Source organism: Anguilla rostrata, chromosome 12 (assembly GCF_018555375.3).
Source record: "Anguilla rostrata isolate EN2019 chromosome 12, ASM1855537v3, whole genome shotgun sequence".
NCBI lineage: Eukaryota > Metazoa > Chordata > Actinopteri > Anguilliformes > Anguillidae > Anguilla > Anguilla rostrata.
In genome coordinates this window covers 2,637,753-2,654,510 of record NC_057944.1, presented here as the reverse complement: position 1 = coordinate 2,654,510, position 16,758 = coordinate 2,637,753, and the positions used below count along the sequence as shown (strand labels likewise).

At 47.9% G+C, this 16,758-nt stretch overlaps 1 protein-coding gene across 28 annotated transcripts in view; it reads left to right on the top strand.

The window, feature by feature from the left end:
• LOC135236950 (latent-transforming growth factor beta-binding protein 4) overlaps positions 1–16,758 on the top strand; it is a 135,546-nt gene that overhangs the window by 99,814 nt on the left and 18,974 nt on the right. For 7 of the 28 annotated variants that reach the window (XM_064303596.1, XM_064303582.1, XM_064303574.1 and 4 more), the window contains 13 exons: positions 1,362–1,481; positions 1,632–1,751; positions 2,654–2,773; positions 4,090–4,209; positions 4,742–4,861; positions 5,445–5,564; positions 5,841–5,960; positions 7,025–7,144; positions 7,452–7,571; positions 13,733–13,858; positions 14,347–14,472; positions 15,460–15,582; positions 15,683–15,814. In XM_064303596.1, the coding sequence (XP_064159666.1) occupies positions 1,362–1,481; positions 1,632–1,751; positions 2,654–2,773; positions 4,090–4,209; positions 4,742–4,861; positions 5,445–5,564; positions 5,841–5,960; positions 7,025–7,144; positions 7,452–7,571; positions 13,733–13,858; positions 14,347–14,472; positions 15,460–15,582; positions 15,683–15,814 (1,587 nt within the window). Of the gene's footprint in view, positions 1–1,361; positions 1,482–1,631; positions 1,752–2,653; positions 2,774–4,089; positions 4,210–4,741; positions 4,862–5,444; positions 5,565–5,840; positions 5,961–7,024; positions 7,145–7,451; positions 7,572–13,732; positions 13,859–14,346; positions 14,473–15,459; positions 15,583–15,682; positions 15,815–15,940; positions 15,959–16,758 lie in introns of all 28 variants that reach the window. The other 21 variants (XM_064303598.1, XM_064303594.1, XM_064303584.1 and 18 more) reach the window with 15 other exon arrangements.

The following is a 16,758-nucleotide window of genomic DNA, read 5'->3' as shown; positions in this document are numbered from 1 at the left end:
GCTCTCCAGTCACTACAGAATCCCAACACTGGTGTGCCTGGACAGGAAGTTCCCTTTTGGTCTCATCTGATCATAACACCTGGTTCCAATCAAAGTTCCACTGCTGAGCTCTGATTAAAAACTGGATGTTGCAGTTTGATGACAGTAAAATTGAGCATTTTGGCCAGGCACACCAGTGGTCAGCATCATTTCAAGGACACGCATGTTGAAAAGGATGTCATGCCTCCAGTGAAATACGGTGGTAACAAGATGATAATCCTCCAATTTGACAAAAAATGGTAAAATGGTAAATTACTGTTTTGCAACGGCCATTTCAGTCTCCTGACTTGAATAATCTGTTGTTTTGAATTAAGAGGGAAACCACATGTGCAAACCTAAGGACCTTGAAAGACTGTATATAGAGGAAGGGTAAAAGATCCTTCCTCCATACCAAAACGACTACTGAATATGACTTAGCGGTTTTCGCAAAGGGAGACTGCAAAGTACTGAGAACAGGAGTGACAAAACATTCCAGCACTTTTTGTAATTTGATTTGTCCTAATATTGTAGCTTGTTCTTCCCCCTAGTTTGACTTGGCATAAGTTAGGTCAGAATAGTGTTCACTGTGTGAACTGAACTGCGTGTTCTTGGCTATAAATAGCTGTACGAAATGAGTACTGTAGCTTATCAAACCTGTGTTTCGTAGTTCTGATCATGATATGCACTTTTGTCTGTCGCTTTGGATAAAGGTGTCTGATAAATAAATGTAATGTAATGCATTTTGACACCAGCCCTTTTGGGAAATAAAATGATTGCTCTTTAAATAAAACGTATCTCTGAGCGGTTGTATGAGAATGTGTGATGTGTGGAGATTGTGTGTTCCAGCCTGTGGTTATTGTGGTTGTTTCAGTGGCAAAGGCTGAAAAGTGCCAGTGTGCTGTACAGATATGGGGCCTGACCTGAAAGGCTCAGGTGTATCGCCTGTATTTTATTCCCATACAGACGGCATACCTGCTGCACTAATTGCAAACCATTCTGCAGCCTCTGTGTGTATCTGAGGAGATTTCCCTCCTCTGCAGCCTCTGTGTGTATCTGAGGAGATTTCCCTCCTCTGCAGCCTCTGTGTGTATCTGAGGAGATTTCCCTCCTCTGCAGCCTCTGTGTGTACGAGAGATTTCCTCCTCTGCAGCCTCTGTGTGTATCTGAGGAGATTTCCCTCCTCTGCAGCCTCTGTGTGTATCTGAGGAGATTTCCCTCCTCTGCAGCCTCTGTGTGTATCTGAGGAGATTTCCCTCCTCTGCAGCCTCTGTGTGTATCTGAGGAGCTTTCCCTCCTCTGCAGCCTCTGTGTGTATCTGAGGAGATTTCCCTCCCTCGTTTCAGACGTTAACGAGTGTGAGGACCCCCTGAGGTGCCCTGGCCAGGAGTGTGTGAACTCTCCTGGGTCGTACAGGTGTGTCGTCTGTCGGCCGGGCTTCAGCCTGCTCAACAGTAAATGCGCAGGTGAGTCTGGGGCCGTTGGGTGTCTGCGGCGGCGCTGCAGCACACTTATCCTGTCCCCTCTGCAGTGAGCACTGCTGAGCCTGTGTCATCCTCAGCGCATTCCGTGTGTAACGTTGTGACAGCTGGGCGCTTCTTCTCTGCCCCCTGCAGATGTCGACGAGTGTCACCAGACCCGCAACCCCTGTGCCAATGGGCGCTGTGAGAACACCCTGGGCAGCTACAGGTGTGCGTGTTCCACCGGGTACAAGCTGCAGGGCAACACCTGCGCAGGTAAGACTCCTTCCTAATGGTAACTGTGGATTCAGAAGTAATTCATTACAAACTAGCTGTCAAGTTTCAACAATTATTCAGCCCGGGCATTTATACTGTCCAGCTGGGACCCCAAGCTAGGCATCTGGTAACCCCAATAGTAATTAATAAATAACATTGATGTCATGTCTTGTATTAATGTAAATTCACAAGTTGGTGAAATGAGACCGCTAACTGCCCATTTAGCCATTAGCTGTGAGTCTGTTTAGGCTCTGTCAGTCTACTGTCAGTTGACTGAGGGGACATAGATGGAAATAATCAGAAGGTTATTTTTATTGTAAAAACACACAGTCATTTTTTTTTACAATAAAAGTAAGCTCATATTTACATCCCGGGTGTTTTATTTATATTGACCCCCCTAACATTTGACAATGACCCCCTAAAAAAAATTGTAGGGGGCCAATTTGGCCAAAATGAATCCTGGATCAAACCACACAATATGATACACAATACATAATATGAAAGCAGTGATCATTTGTATATTTGTGCTTATTTTGCCAAGTGGTAATATTTTGATAATCTCATTTCTGTATGTTGTTACTGTATCCCATTCCAGTAAGCATTTCTCACTTTGGTCTTCCTCTTTGAATGAACTGCGCTCAGATCAGCCTCTGTGTGTTTAATTGCATGTGAATATCATCGCTGAATTGTTTTACTCCATTAAAAATGTGCACATATTAAAGTGTTTTCAGAAAGTGTAAAGTACAAAAGTGTGCACGAGCACATCAGTATTATGCTGATATTGTAAACAAAGAGAAATGAAAAGACTTTTTTTAGGCAAATGCCACGACCAATCCTAATCCGTTCTGATAAATTCTGCTTGCTTATTTGATGGCGGACGGTGCTGTCATCTTTTTCCTCAGACATCGATGAGTGCCGCCAGTCTCCCGTCCCCTGTGCCAACGGGCGCTGTGAGAACACCCCTGGGAGCTACAGGTGTGCGTGTTCCACTGGGTACAAGCTACAAGGCAACACCTGCACAGGTAAAATTCCCTCATCTTTAGGCCTTCCTCTTTGCACCAAAATACACACAATGTGATCAATTATTTCCCTTAACGCAATTTGACAATCAAGTAAATTATCTTGCCAAACTAATGCGTGACCTTATGTGAAAATACGATGAATGTATTTCACAGCAATGTTTTTATTTATTTATTTAAGAATTAAACTCAGATCTGATGCAGTCCGCCCCAGTGACAGGCACACAGAGCTGGAAGAGCAGTTTACATTACTTTACTGGCATTTAGCAGACACTCTTATCCAGAGTGACTTACACAACTTTTACATTGCATCCATTTATACAGCTGGATATATATACTGAAGCAATGCAGGTTCAGTACCTTGCTCAAGGGTACAACAGCAGTGTCATACCCGGGAATCGAACCTGCGACCTTTCGGTTACAAGAGAATCACGTAAATACAGGCAGAGATATTTATAAGTGTGGCTGATTATGTATCCCATCAAATTTACTAAAGAGTCAATTTTAGAAATTTCTTCACCTGTAAGGAGCAGGTGTAAATAAAGATCCTAGCAAGACGGAGACACAGATACAAGCCTCCAAGATGCACTGAAAAAAATAATATTTCAAAGTCGTAAATCAATATAAAGTCATTCTGAGGGATCACCTTTATCGTATGATGAAACGTTTCTATCCTGATGGGAGTGGTCTGTTTCGGGAGGACAGTTCCCCCATCCACAGGGTAAGAGGGGTCACGCTCCTCAGCCCGTTTGGTAATACAGTGACTCGCTTGCCCACAGCGGGAGGAGAGGCGCTGTTGGGGGTGGGGCAGTGAAGATCAGCAGCGCACTGCCATTTTGGCACCAGCATAGCCGCCCGCCTGCTCAGACCAGCTCTATGGAGCGAGCCGCAGCCCAGCGTACGGCCAGATGCTAATTTCAGGGCTTCCCCAAGCAGCGCCAGCAGGGTCATACTCTATTCAAAAGCTAATCGACATCAAATTACCAAATGCTCATGCTCATCAAAATCCATGCCGAAAATACCACTTTTGCTAGTGTGACGGCTCACCAAACGCCTTGCACTATACACCGGCTGGAAATAGAGTCCTGCGTGTGTGTATGTGTGTGTATGTGTGTGTGTGTGTGTGTGTGTGTGCGTGTGTGTGGGTGCGCGTGTGTGTGTGTATGTGTGTGTGAGTGTATTGCAATATCAAAAGAAAAATATGATAATGTGTTTATTACATATTGTGAAGTGTTGCAATGTTTTAACATACTGTGTGTTTTCAGTATATTTTGAGAGTGCCCAATTTTCATAAGGCTCACCCTCTACATTCTCCACAGACATAGACGAGTGTCGCCAGGCCCCTAATGCCTGTGCCAACGGGCGCTGTGAGAACACCCTGGGCAGCTACAGGTGTGCATGTTCCACAGGGTACAAGCTACAGGGCAACACCTGCACAGGTAAAAATTCTTCATCTTTAGGTCTTCCTCTTTCAGTGATGTCTACAGATACAGTATCAGTGCCTGAATGGCCTGACAGAACCCAAATACTCATCATGTCTAAGAGATATTAGCCCAGATTTAATCCAACATTTTTCCTTAACCATTTCATTCTCAGACACGGCTTGGCAATCAGCTAAATTATCTCTCCATTCCATCGATAAACTAACTGAATTGTGAGCATTTAATTTTGAGTCAAACTTTAGGAAAAATATTGATTGCCAATTAGGCCAACCTGCTTTTCAGCATGGTTTTGTGATGGCTGAAGTTTCCTTGTGTAAATGTTGTGGACTGCTGAATACTGTAAATATGTGGACTTGCATGAAAATATTATTATAATTGTATTTCGCAGCATTTTAGAGATATAGCAAAATTATAATAATGGTTTATTTGTTCACGTATAGTGAAATTTTGTGAATCATTAAATATTTTATTTCGGTATATTTTGAGAGTGCCCAATTTTCATAAGGCTCACCCTCTACATTCTCCACAGACATAGACGAGTGTCGCCAGACCCCCAATGTCTGTGCCAACGGGCGCTGTGAGAACACCCTGGGCAGCTACAGGTGTGCGTGTTCCACTGGGTACAAGCTACAGGGCAGCACCTGCACAGGTAAAACTCCTTCATCTTTCAGTGATCTCTACAGATACAGTATCAGTGCCTGAATGGCCTGACAGAACCCAAATACTCATCATGTCTAAGAGATATTAGCCTGGATTCAATCAACATTTTTCCTTAACCATTTCATTCTCAAACACAGCTTGGTAATCAGCTAAATTATCTCACCAGCCACATCGATAAACTAACTGAATTGTGAGCATTTCATTTTGAGTCAAAGTTTAGGACAAATATTGATTGGCAATTAGGCCAGCCTGCTTACTATATAAATTCTGTCTTGCTTATATTATTTAAAATTATTAAAAGGTACTGGCCTTTGCTTCTTCATTTCTGCATGGTTTTGTGATGGCTGACATTTTCTTGTGTAAATGTTGTGGACTGCTGAATACTGTAAATATGTGGACTTGCATGAAAATAGTATAATTGTATTTCGCAGAATTTTAAAAATATAGCAAAATTATAATAATGGTTTATTTGTTCACGTATTGTGAAGTTTTGTGAATCATTAAATATTTTATTTCAGTATATTTTGAGAGTGCTCCATTTTCATAAGGCTCACCCTCTACATTCTCCACAGACGTAGACGAGTGTCGCCAGACCCCTAATGTCTGTGCCAATGGGCGCTGTGAGAACACCCTCGGCAGCTACAGGTGTGCGTGTTCCACTGGGTACAAGCTACAGGGCAACACCTGCACAGGTGAGACTCGGTCTTTACTTTCAGATGTTCGAAATGGATGCCATTTTGGCGTAAAATGGACGTCCTTTTCCTGTTCTCCAAGACACTTGTATAATGGCAAAAGAGTTCAAATACTTAAACGTTTTTCTGTCGGGTCTCGGGATGATGTGCAGTACGTCTCTCCATCCAGAGAGGTGCTCAGCACCAGACCTGCGGGTGCTCAGGTCACGTTTAGCGGCTTGCTACCGTTCTGGAGTTTGTGTTGCTATGTCCAGCCCCTGTGCGTGTGTCTTCCAGACGTGGATGAGTGTGAGAACGCCCTGCAGTGTCCGGGACAGGAGTGCTTTAACTCCCAGGGGTCCTTCAGCTGCTCCGCCTGCAAGCCAGGCTTCAGTCTCCAAAACAGGAAGTGCCAAGGTGACCTTCCCCTCCTAAAAACGCTCTTCCACTTTCCACCATTTCACCGATTCTGGTGCGGCAGTCCCTCATCTTCAGCATCAACAGCAGCGCATGAATGATTTTTACTCACTTCTGGGATCTTATGATAAAGGATGACATGATAATATTCATTTTTCAAAAGTCAAATAAAATTAAATTGCCCGTTGTCACAGCTGAAAATGCAGCTCCATTCACAGATCTCCAGAGCATTTTCCTTTACAGTGTGACAGACATCATTGGGGGACTGGTGAAGGATGGGATATGTGTGGTTTTCCTGTACCTGTATGTATTATCATGTATGGATTTATCCGTATTTATTATTCTCTCTACATTATCAAATTCTTCATTTTAGTATTTTTAATATACATAACAAACCAAAGAAAAATGCTATAATTGTTTTTTTAGTTCTTTTTTTGCTCAATTTAGGTTTTAAATTACATTTTATTATTATAAATGCATTAAAATGATTGTACTGCTCACTACAGTATCATTTTATATTGGTCCTTTGGTGACCCTGTGTCTTGCAGAAGTAACATGGCCATTTTACATTTTAAACAGTCAGTCAGCCTCGTGAATTAGAAGTGAAAATGAAGTGAATATCACTATGTCACAATTCCAGCTCTTGGGCTAAAATGATGTACTTTACATCGAAGGGAATTGTTGTTATTACCCTATTGTTGAATTTAACAAGACTATCTTGGTGTGCCAGAGTTTCTTCTTTGTTTATATACTTTTTTATATTTATTGCCTCAGAGCATATTTTTAGCATCAGATGTATGGATTCTCCCTTTACCTATTTTAATCTTCATATTTATCTTGTGGTTTAGTGACCAATTTAAAACAAATTTTAAAAATGCAGGGTCTTTAAAAAGGAGTGAAGGACTGGTCATCCCAGTTCCAGCCCGCCCCCCCCACCCCGGGCCAGTTCCAGGCCTCCCCTGGCCAGTCCCAGCAGGCCCCCCCTGGCCAGTCCCAGTAGGCCCCCACCCCCCCCCCCCCGGGCCAGTCCCAGCAGGCCGCTCACTCCCCCCGTTTCTCCGCAGACGTGGACGAGTGCCAGCGGTTTCCCCCGCCGTGTGCGAACGGGCGCTGCCACAACAGCCCCGGGAGCTACCGGTGCGAGTGCCTCAGCGGGTTCCGGCTGCAGAATAACACCTGCACAGGTAAGGCCACTCCCCCGCGCCACGCCTTCAGGAGGGAGGCTGTGACCGTAGCCCTGTGAGCAGCGCTTTGATTGGAGGTTTGATTGGCGGTTTGATTGGCGGTTTGATTGGCGGTTTGAGCAGCGGTTTGATTGGCGGTTTGATTGGCGGTTTGAGCAGCGGTTTGATTGGCGGTTTGAGCAGCGGTTTGAGCAGCGGTTTGATTGGCGGTTTGAGCAGCGGTTTGAGCAGCGGTTTGATTGGCGGTTTGAGCAGCGGTGTGATTGGCGGTTTGATCAGCATGTGACCGCCGCCTCTCCCGTTTCAGACGTGGACGAGTGCGAGGACCCCCTGCAGTGCCCCGGTCAGGAGTGTGTGAACTCAGAGGGCTCCTACATCTGCATCCCCTGCAGGGTGGGCTACACCATGCAGAACAGGAAGTGCTCCGGTGAGACCCCCCCGCCCCGCCCCCTGCCCCCCGCCTGCTAACGCTAACCCTAATCCTGCAGGGTGGGCTACACCCCTGTGCCGCGTGTCTCAAAGAGGGCGCGAGCCGTGGCCGCGATGGGACACCTGTGTGCCGCAGGCCTCCCACGTCGCACCGCACGGGACAGGAAGTACCTGCCTTCGAGAACCCGGCCCAATGCCCGGGGGTGACGGTGGGCTCTCGCCGTTGGGGAGCACCGACGGCATGTCGGGGTGCCACAGTCCATATAATACTCTATGGTACTTAAATGTAAAGTCCATATAATACTCTATGGTACTTAAATGTAAAGTCCATATAATACTCTATGGTACTTAAATGTAAAGTCCATATAATACTCTATGGTACTTAAATGTAAAGTCCACATAATACTCTATGGTACTTAAATGTAACTTATAACACAGTATAGCACAAACACAGCATGTGTTTGGACAAGCCAAGTAGCAGATGGTCTTTATACGGGTGCAGAACATCCAGTCTTTCCGTTTATGATTCCAAGTGGCAACTCTGAGATGGCTTTAATGGGGCAGTGAATGTGGGCAAGGCCTGGCAGGTACGCTGAGGAGCAGGGCCCTTAAACAGCCTCGCTCCTCTTCCCTCCAGTGGAGCTGAGAGAGGCTCAGGGCTGGGGGTACGGTACGAGCCACGCGCGCTCAGACCAGAGCTCTTTCTGTCCTGAACCAGAGCCAGGCGGACCTGAGGGGCTGCGAGAAAAGAACGCTAACCCTAGCACATCTGCTTCCACATCTGCTTCCAGGCGGAGGGTTGTTCCTCTTCTGTCTCCTCGACCGCTTTCACAACTGCGTGTTGCGTTTTTCTGAGAGGAATGTGTTGGCATGGAAACACGCGTGTAAACTTAACGTATTCCGTGCGCTGCTGATGGATGGCCAGATTGGCCTGGAAAGAGCTGAGCATATGTGGGCTTTGTGAAGAAGTTTGACTTCCTTTTGGTCTGCCCTGAAAACAACACCGTTGCTCTTGCTGGCCCCTACCCTCTTCCCCAGAGAGAAAGTAGCACACCGGCACCGCAGTATAACATGGTAACAGCTCAGTAACACTGAGAGAAATCCCTGAATGAAAATGAAACATACTGCTTAGATATTGAAATGAAATATTTTATTAAGACCATAAATGTTGTTGCCACTGTTATGGTTGCTCTGCCAGGCCTATACTGCAGCTATCTTCAATTCTTGTTTTTTTCAAGAGATTGTTGCCTTCGGTCTTGCCTTCAGTAAGTGTAACCCATGTTCTCTTGGATTCAGGTCAGGCAATTGATTTAGCCACACTTTTTTGGCCAGTTTTTTTTTTTTTTATCTCAGTTGCTTTAGCAGTGTGTTTGGGCTCATTGTCCTGCTGCAAGATAAAGCGCCATCCAATTAGTTTTGAGGCATTTGGTTGGATGTGAGCTGAGGTTTCTGTACACTTGAGAATTTGTCCTACTGACATCATCAGCGGTCACATCATCGATAAAGAGAAGTGAGCCAGTTCCAGTGGCAGCCATACATGTCCAAGCCATGACAACCTCCACCCTGTTTCATAGATGGGGGTTTGATACAGGTTCATACCTGTCTCATCCATCCATATGACTTCCAGGACACCACAGGTTCTTTATTGTATTTCATTTTCTAATCTGCCCATTCCTGTTTAGACTTAGCAGTGGTTTGCATCTTGCAGTGAACCCCCTTAGATTATGCTGGTGTAATATTCTCTCTAAGGTAGTCTTTGACACATATATGCCTACATCCTAGAGATTGTTCTTGATCTGTCTGACAGTTGAAAATGAGTTTTTCTTGACAATTGAAAGTATTTGTCTGTCATCCACTACAGAGGTCTTCTGTGGTCTGCCAGTTTATTTTCTACTGCTGAGCTCACCGGTGCATTCTTGTGCCAAAACGTTGTGTATGTCTCTGATGGATTTATTCTGATTTGCCATGATGGCCTACTTTACTGGCATTGACACTTTTACTGGCATTGACAATTGTTCTTGTGTTGAGAGACAACAGAAACAAACTCCAAATTCAAATGCCACACCAAGAATCAACTCTAGACCTTTTGTTAGCTTGATTGTGCAGGAATTAATGACGCAGCAGTACACAGTGGGCCAACAAACTGCTGAACAGCCAACGGTCAAATTACTTTTGGCCCCCTACAATTTTTTTTGACTACGTATAAAGAATTGCAATTCCTACACGGGTCACCCAATTAATATCTTCAAATGAGAGATTTAGAGCTGACAGTCTGCACTTTAACCTCATATTCATTATTTTATTTCAAATCCAATGTGCTGGAGTGTGTGTGTGTGTGTGTATTTATATACTATTCCTCTACAGTCTTATTTTTTAAAAAATAGTTTATAATGATTTTTTTTTAATTATACATAATTTTTTTCTCTATTTTTTTAAGAGAAACAGTCTGCATCACGTATTTACAATACGCTGCAATATTTTTCACTTCCATAAGGGTGAGCAGAGAGAGAGAGAGAGAGAGAGAGAGAGAGAGAGAGAGAGAGATCTGGGCCAGTGTGGTGTTTGCCCCCTCCACCTGTCTGCAGACCTGTGGGCACGCCCAGACCTGCTTGTTTCCAGGCGATGGTCTGTGGCTCTGGGCCTGCTTGTTTCCAAGTGATGGTCTGTGGCTCTAGGCCTGCTTGTTTCCAGGTGATGGTCTGTGGCTCTGGGCCTGCTTGTTTCCAGGTGATGGTCTGTGGCTCTGGGCCTGCTTGTTTCCAGGTGATGGTCTGTGGCTCTGGTCCTGCTTGTTTCCAGGCGATGGTCTGTGGCTCTAGGCCTGCTTGTTTCCAGGCGATGGTCTGTGGCTCTAGGCCTGCTTGTTTCCAGGCGATGGTCTGTGGCTCTAGGCCTGCTTGTTTCCAGGCGATGGTCTGTGGCTCTGGGCCTTCTTGTTTCCAGGCGATGGTCTGTGGCTCTAAGCCTGCTTGTTTCCAGGCGATGGTCTGTGGCTCTAGGCCTGCTTGTTTCCAGGCGATGGTCTGTGGCTCTGGGCCTGCTTGTTTCCAGGCGATGGTCTGTGGCTCTGGTCCTGCTTGTTTCCAGGAGATGGTCTGTGGCTCTGGGCCTGCTTATTTCCAGGCGATGGTCTGTGGCTCTGGGCCTGCTTGTTTCCAGGAGATGGTCTGTGGCTCTGGGCCTGCTTGTTTCCAGGCGATGGTCTGTGGCTCTGGGCCTGCTTGTTTCCAGGCGATGGTCTGTGGCTCTGGGCCTTCTTTCTAGTGAAGCCAAAGGCCTGATGAATTGCTGGCGGGTTTTGGCGTGGGGCCGGAGCTCACTGAGGCTGTTTACACAGCTGAAAGCTGAAGGCCATTTATAAGGCAGCAAGGCGGAGCCCAGCCAGGGTCAGCCAGCGCCAAAGACCCTTAGAGGAGCAAATGTTTGTCTTTGTATAGTCAGGTAATGTCTACAGAAAGGTGTATCTCACGCAATGCTAGACTGTGGATTCCACTGTAAAAAAAAAGAAAAAAGAAGTGCACTTGAGCGTATTTGAGGTATTCTTAAGTACACTATGGTAGTGAAGTGTACTCTAGTGCGTTCTTTTATCACATGGGTTGGCCACTGAGTAGTGTCCTGATGTCGTTTGTCTGTGCTCGTGCAGCGGTTTGTGTAATTCCCTGTGCACCGTTGCGATGTTACTGCTGGCAGGGCCCTGGCCAGCCCAGGGGTCCTTCTCCAGCTCGCGCCGGGCACCGCGGTCGCTAGGTGAGCCTGCGCAGTCTCTTCACCTGCGCTCAAAGGTGACCCGGCACTCTGCCCCCGCTGCTTGTCTCTCTCTGAGGGGCGTGTCTGCAGAGGAATCATGTCAGCCGAAAAGCTTTGGCGCAGGCCTTATAAATCCCAGGCTGCTGTAGAGAGGGGGCGGAATGTGGGTCCAGTTAGAGACGAGGTCTGCGCGGCAGGTCTGGGGTGGCGGGGGGGCGGGGGGGGGGGGCATGGGGGTAGTGGGTTCAGAAATGACCGTGGAGCTGATGTATCACTCCATACAGCAGGGGGCTCAAACTTCAAAGAAATGACCTTCAGATACAAAACACCTGTTCTTACCTGTATGGGGTTGCCAGAATGAATAAATGTACTGAAGATTTATTTTCCTCTCACACTAAAATTTACAGTAAAGTAAAGTGGCAAATTAACATTTATGGGATTTGGCCCATTTACAGTAGGATTCCACAGGATTTGTATCAGTCCTGTGGAGCTTTTTTGGGTTTGGCTTATAGGCAGAGACATGCATTTGCAGAGCAGTCTGGGTAATATGGGAGCTACACAGTATGTTCATTTGTGCTATTCAGATATATTTCAAATAACATTAACTTACAGCAAGCTCAATGATGTTTTGGATAAATACATTTTCTTTCTTGCTTTGACTCTGTACTCCATAATCTTAGACGTTTAATCAAACAGTTCACATGTGGTTAAAGAGCTGATTATCAGCTTTTATTAAAGAGTATTTTTTGTTTAAATTTGGTTTCCCCGTGTGGGAATTACAGCACTTTCTATGCATAGCCCCCAAATTTCAGGGCACCGTGTTTGGGACATGAATGTTATGTAAATGAAAGTAGTCATGTTTAGTACTTTGTTTCATATCATTTGCATGCAATGACTGCTTGAAGTCATAAACCAGGTGATGGATGTCTGTACCTCTGGTGATGCTGTGTCGGTACCATAGCCATTTTCAGCTCCTGCTTGTCTCGGGGGATAGTTGCCTTAAGTTTTCTCTTCAGCATTTGAAACGCTTGTTTAATTGGATGCAGATCAGGTGAATCACTTAGCCGAATCTTCCGGTTTTTAGCTTTGGAAAACTGCTCTGTTGCTTTAGCAGTATGTTTGGGGTCATTGCCTTGTTGTAGGATGAAGCGCCATCCATTGAGTTTGGAGGCATTTGGTTGAACTTGAGCAGGTAAGATGCTTTTGTACACTTCAGAATTCATTCTGCTGCTGCTGTTATCATAATGAAGACAAGTTTGCCAGTACTTGTGGCAGCCAAACATGCCCAAAGCATGACACCGCGTTTCACAGTGGGGGGGGAGGGGGGGGGGGGCGAAGGGGGGATCTTAGGCTTTGGGATCTTCCTTTTCACCTCCACACTTTGCTCTGGTCACCACTCTGATGCAGGTGAATCTTGGTCTCATCTGTCCGCAAGACCTTTTCCAGAACTCTGCAGGCTCTTTTAGGTACTTCTTAGGAAACTGTAACCTGGTCATCCTGTTTTTGCGGCTAATTTGTGGCTTGGATTGTGCATTATAACCTCTGTAGTTCTGTTTGTTAAGACTTCTGTGGACAGTAGTCACTGACACATGCACGCCTGCCTCCTGAAGAGTGTCTCTGATGTGTCGGACAGGTGTTTGCGGTTTTTCTTCATTATCGCGAGAATTCTTCGGTCATCAAATGTAGAGGTCTTCCTTGGCCAAAAGCACAGACACGGAAAGCACTCTTCTACCTGCACTGCAGGAAAGAAATTGAACCTGACTAATCAGAAACACCTGGGAAGCCATTTGTCCCAATCATTATGGTGCCCTTAGAATTTAGAGTATGTATAAAAAGTAATGTAATTTGTCATTTCTACAATGACAAACCAAAATGTAAAAAAAAGAAAATTAAATCCCCTTAATAAAACCTGAGAATCCACTCTTTAAATCTGAAATTATGGAATACAGAGCCAAATCAAGAAGAAAAAAAAAAGTCTTTATCCCGAACATTATGGAGTACACTGCGTGTCTCTTTCAAAGCCATGTCCTACAGGCTGTCTATAAATTGTGTGGGATGGGCAGAAGAGGTGAGCGCAACAAAGAACAGAACCATGTGACCAATGTGGGCCGTTTAGTGAAGAAATGGTCCCTGTTTCACATTTTTTTGCCATTGAAGCTAATAGCTCAGGTTTTGTTAGCTCATTAATCCTTAATCCTTTCTGTCCATCGCCATTCTAAAGCCCTTCCTCCACCGTTTACTTCAAATTCTGAAAAAGATGACTGAGTCTAAAAACAGCTCTATCAGGCTGCGGCTCAGGTTGCAGTTCCGGCTCCGGCCTGTAGGGCTAACTGACGGCAGGGCGCAGCTCAGGTTGCAGTTCCGGCTCCGGCCTGTAGGGACACAGGCTGACGGTAGGCTGTGTTTCCGCAGACGTGGACGAGTGCCGGAACCCGCGGACCTGCAGCAGGGAGAGCCGCTGCGTGAACACGGACGGGTCGTACCGCTGCGAGTGCAACGCGGGCTTCAGGGCCTCGGGCCCCGGCAGGCAGTGCAGAGGTCAGACCCGTCGCCACGGCAACCCCCCTCCCCACACACCCCCAGCGCGGTAATGCCTCTCTCGCAGCCAGGAAAGGCAGAGGGGGGACAGGTGGACTGTGAAATAGCTTACTGAACGTTACGCACTTCCCAAGGACATTAACAACAGTCATGTCAAACACTGTGCATGCTACATGCACTGCACTACTTACAGTGTGCATGTAGTTTGACTCCATGGCTTGTGATTCCATATTTGGACATTTCGCTTCATTTTAATAAGGGGTGGGGTCCCAGAAAATGTATTTGTTCCTGATATATTTGTTCACAGAAAATACACTGTGTTCTTGTTTCTACTGCTTTACACTACATATAGGCGCTATGCATTGCTTTAATAAATATGTGCTGTAATTAAATGACTGTCATGGCTGTCCTGGTGGAGCCTGGTCATATATTGTTGCCACAGCAACGCTGAGCTCCTGCCAGACATGTCTCTTTGCTTGTGTGTGCAGACATCAACGAGTGTGTGGAGGGGGACGTCTGTTCGCCGCGAGGCGCGTGTGTGAACTCCGAGGGGTCCTACCACTGCGTGTGCTCTGAGGGCTACCAGCCGGCCGCTAACGGAACTCGCTGTGTGGGTAAGGGTGGCATCTGTGCCCGCGGTCAGACAGGCTGTGTGGGTAAGGGTGGCGTCTGCCCGCAGTCAGACAGGCTGTGTGGGTAAGGGTGGCATCTGTGCCCGTGGTCAGACAGGCTGTGTGGGTAAGGGTGGCATCTGTGCCCGTGGTCAGACAGGCTGTGTGGGTAAGGGTGGCATCTGTGCCCATGGTCAGACAGGCTGTGTGGGTAAGGGTGGCGTCTGTGCCCGTGGTCAGACAGGCTGTGTGGGTAAGGGTGGCATCTGTGCCCGCAGTCAGACAGGCTGTGTGGGTAAGGGTGGCATCTGTGCCCGCAGTCAGACAGACTGTGTGGGTAAGGGTGGCATCTGTGCCAGCGGTCAAACAGGCTGTGTGGGTAAGGGTGGCATCTGCCCGCGGTCAGACAGGCTGTGTCGGTAAGGGTGGCATCTGTGTCTGTGGTCAGACAGGCTGTGTGGGTAAGGGTGGCATCTGTGTCTGTGGTCAGACAGGCTGTGTGGGTAAGGGTGGCATCTGTGCCCGTGGTCAGACAGGCTGTGTGGGTAAGGGTTGCGTCTGTGCCCGCGGTCAGGCAGGCTGTGAGGGTAAGGGTGGCGTCTGTGCCCACAGTCAGACAGGCTGTGTGGGTAAGGGTGGCATCTGTGCCCGCGGTCAGACGGGCTGTGTGGGTAAGGGTGGCATCTGTGCCCACAGTCAGACAGGCTGTGAGGGTAAGGGTGGCATCTGTGCCCGCGGTCAGACAGGCTGTGTGGGTAAGGGTGGTATTTGTGCCCGCGGTCAGACAGGGTTCAAGGGCCTGAGTCTGAGAGCGGGGATGCAGGGTACCTCAGCAGGTATGGAGGACACCTGAAGAACATCAAAAGGCCTCATCTTTTATTTAAGACAACGTCTTTGATTTAAGATTAGCTTCACAGACCAGGATTAGCGTCTCAGACCTGGTGCCAGCCAGAAGCGTTTTTTAAGAGGTGTGTGTGATGCCGTGCCCAGATGTGGACGAGTGTGCCCGGCCGGGGGTTTGCCAGGACGGGCGCTGCGCCAACACCGTCGGGTCCTTCCAGTGCCAGTGCCGGGAGGGATTCGCCCCCAACCCGGAGAGGACAGCCTGCCTGGGTAAGTGCACCTCACCTCTGAGTCACAGGTCCTGAATGTCTTTGGCCGCTGTGGGCAGGCGGAACGGGCCTCTGCATCACTCCACTGTCACCCCCCGCAGACGTGGACGAGTGCGCCGAGCTCGGCGGGACGGTGTGCCGCGGCCAGCGATGTGAGAACTCCATCGGCTCCTACCACTGCATCACCACCTGCGAGCCCGGCTACCAGCTCACAGGCAGCGGGGTGTGCGTGGGTAAGGGCTCTTACTGCTACCAGCTCACAGGCAGCGGGGAGTGCGTGGGTAAGGGCTCTTACTGCTACCAGCTCACAGGCAGCGGGGAGTGCGTGGGTAAGGGCTCTTACTGCTACCAGCTCACAGGCAGCGGGGAGTGTGTGGGTAAGGGCTCTTACTGCTACCAGCTCACAGGCAGAGGGGAGTGTGTGGGTAAGGGCTCTTACTGCTACCAGCTCACAGGCAGCGGGGAGTGCGTAGGTAAGGGCTCTTACTGCTACCAGCTCACAGGCAGCGGGGAGTGCGTGGGTAAGGGCTCTTACTGCTACCAGCTCACAGGCAGCGGGGAGTGCGTGGGTAAGGGCTCTTACTGCTACCAGCTCACAGGCAGCGGGGAGTGCGTGGGTAAGGGCTCTTACTGCTACCAGCTCACAGGCAGCGGGGAGTGTGTGGGTAAGGGCTCTTACTGCTACGGGCTCACAGGCAGCAGGGAGTGTGTGGGTAAGAGCTCTTACTGCTACCAGCTCACAGGCAGCGGGGAGTGCGTGGGTAAGGGCTCTTACTGCTACGGGCTCACAGGCAGCGGGGAGTGCGTGGGTAAGGGCTCTTTCTCTGGAAATCTAATTCATTTAAAGACCCAATCCTGACTGCTGGGTGGCTTGTCCTGTTAAGATACTCTTTCAGTGTATGAATGGGCCTCACAGTCTCACTGTTTGGTATCTGTTAAGGCTCTGTCCCAGTGTGTGGATGGGCCCCATCGTCTGGTATCTGTTAAGACTCTGTTCCAGTGTGTGGATGGGCCCCATCGTCTGGTATCTGTTAAGGCTCTGTTCCACTGTGTGGATGGGCCCCATCGTCTGGTATCTGTTAAGGCTCTGTCCCAGTGTGTGGATGGGCCCCATCGTCTGGTATCTGTTAAGGCTCTGTTCCACTGTGTGGATGGGCCCCATAGTCTGGTATTTGTT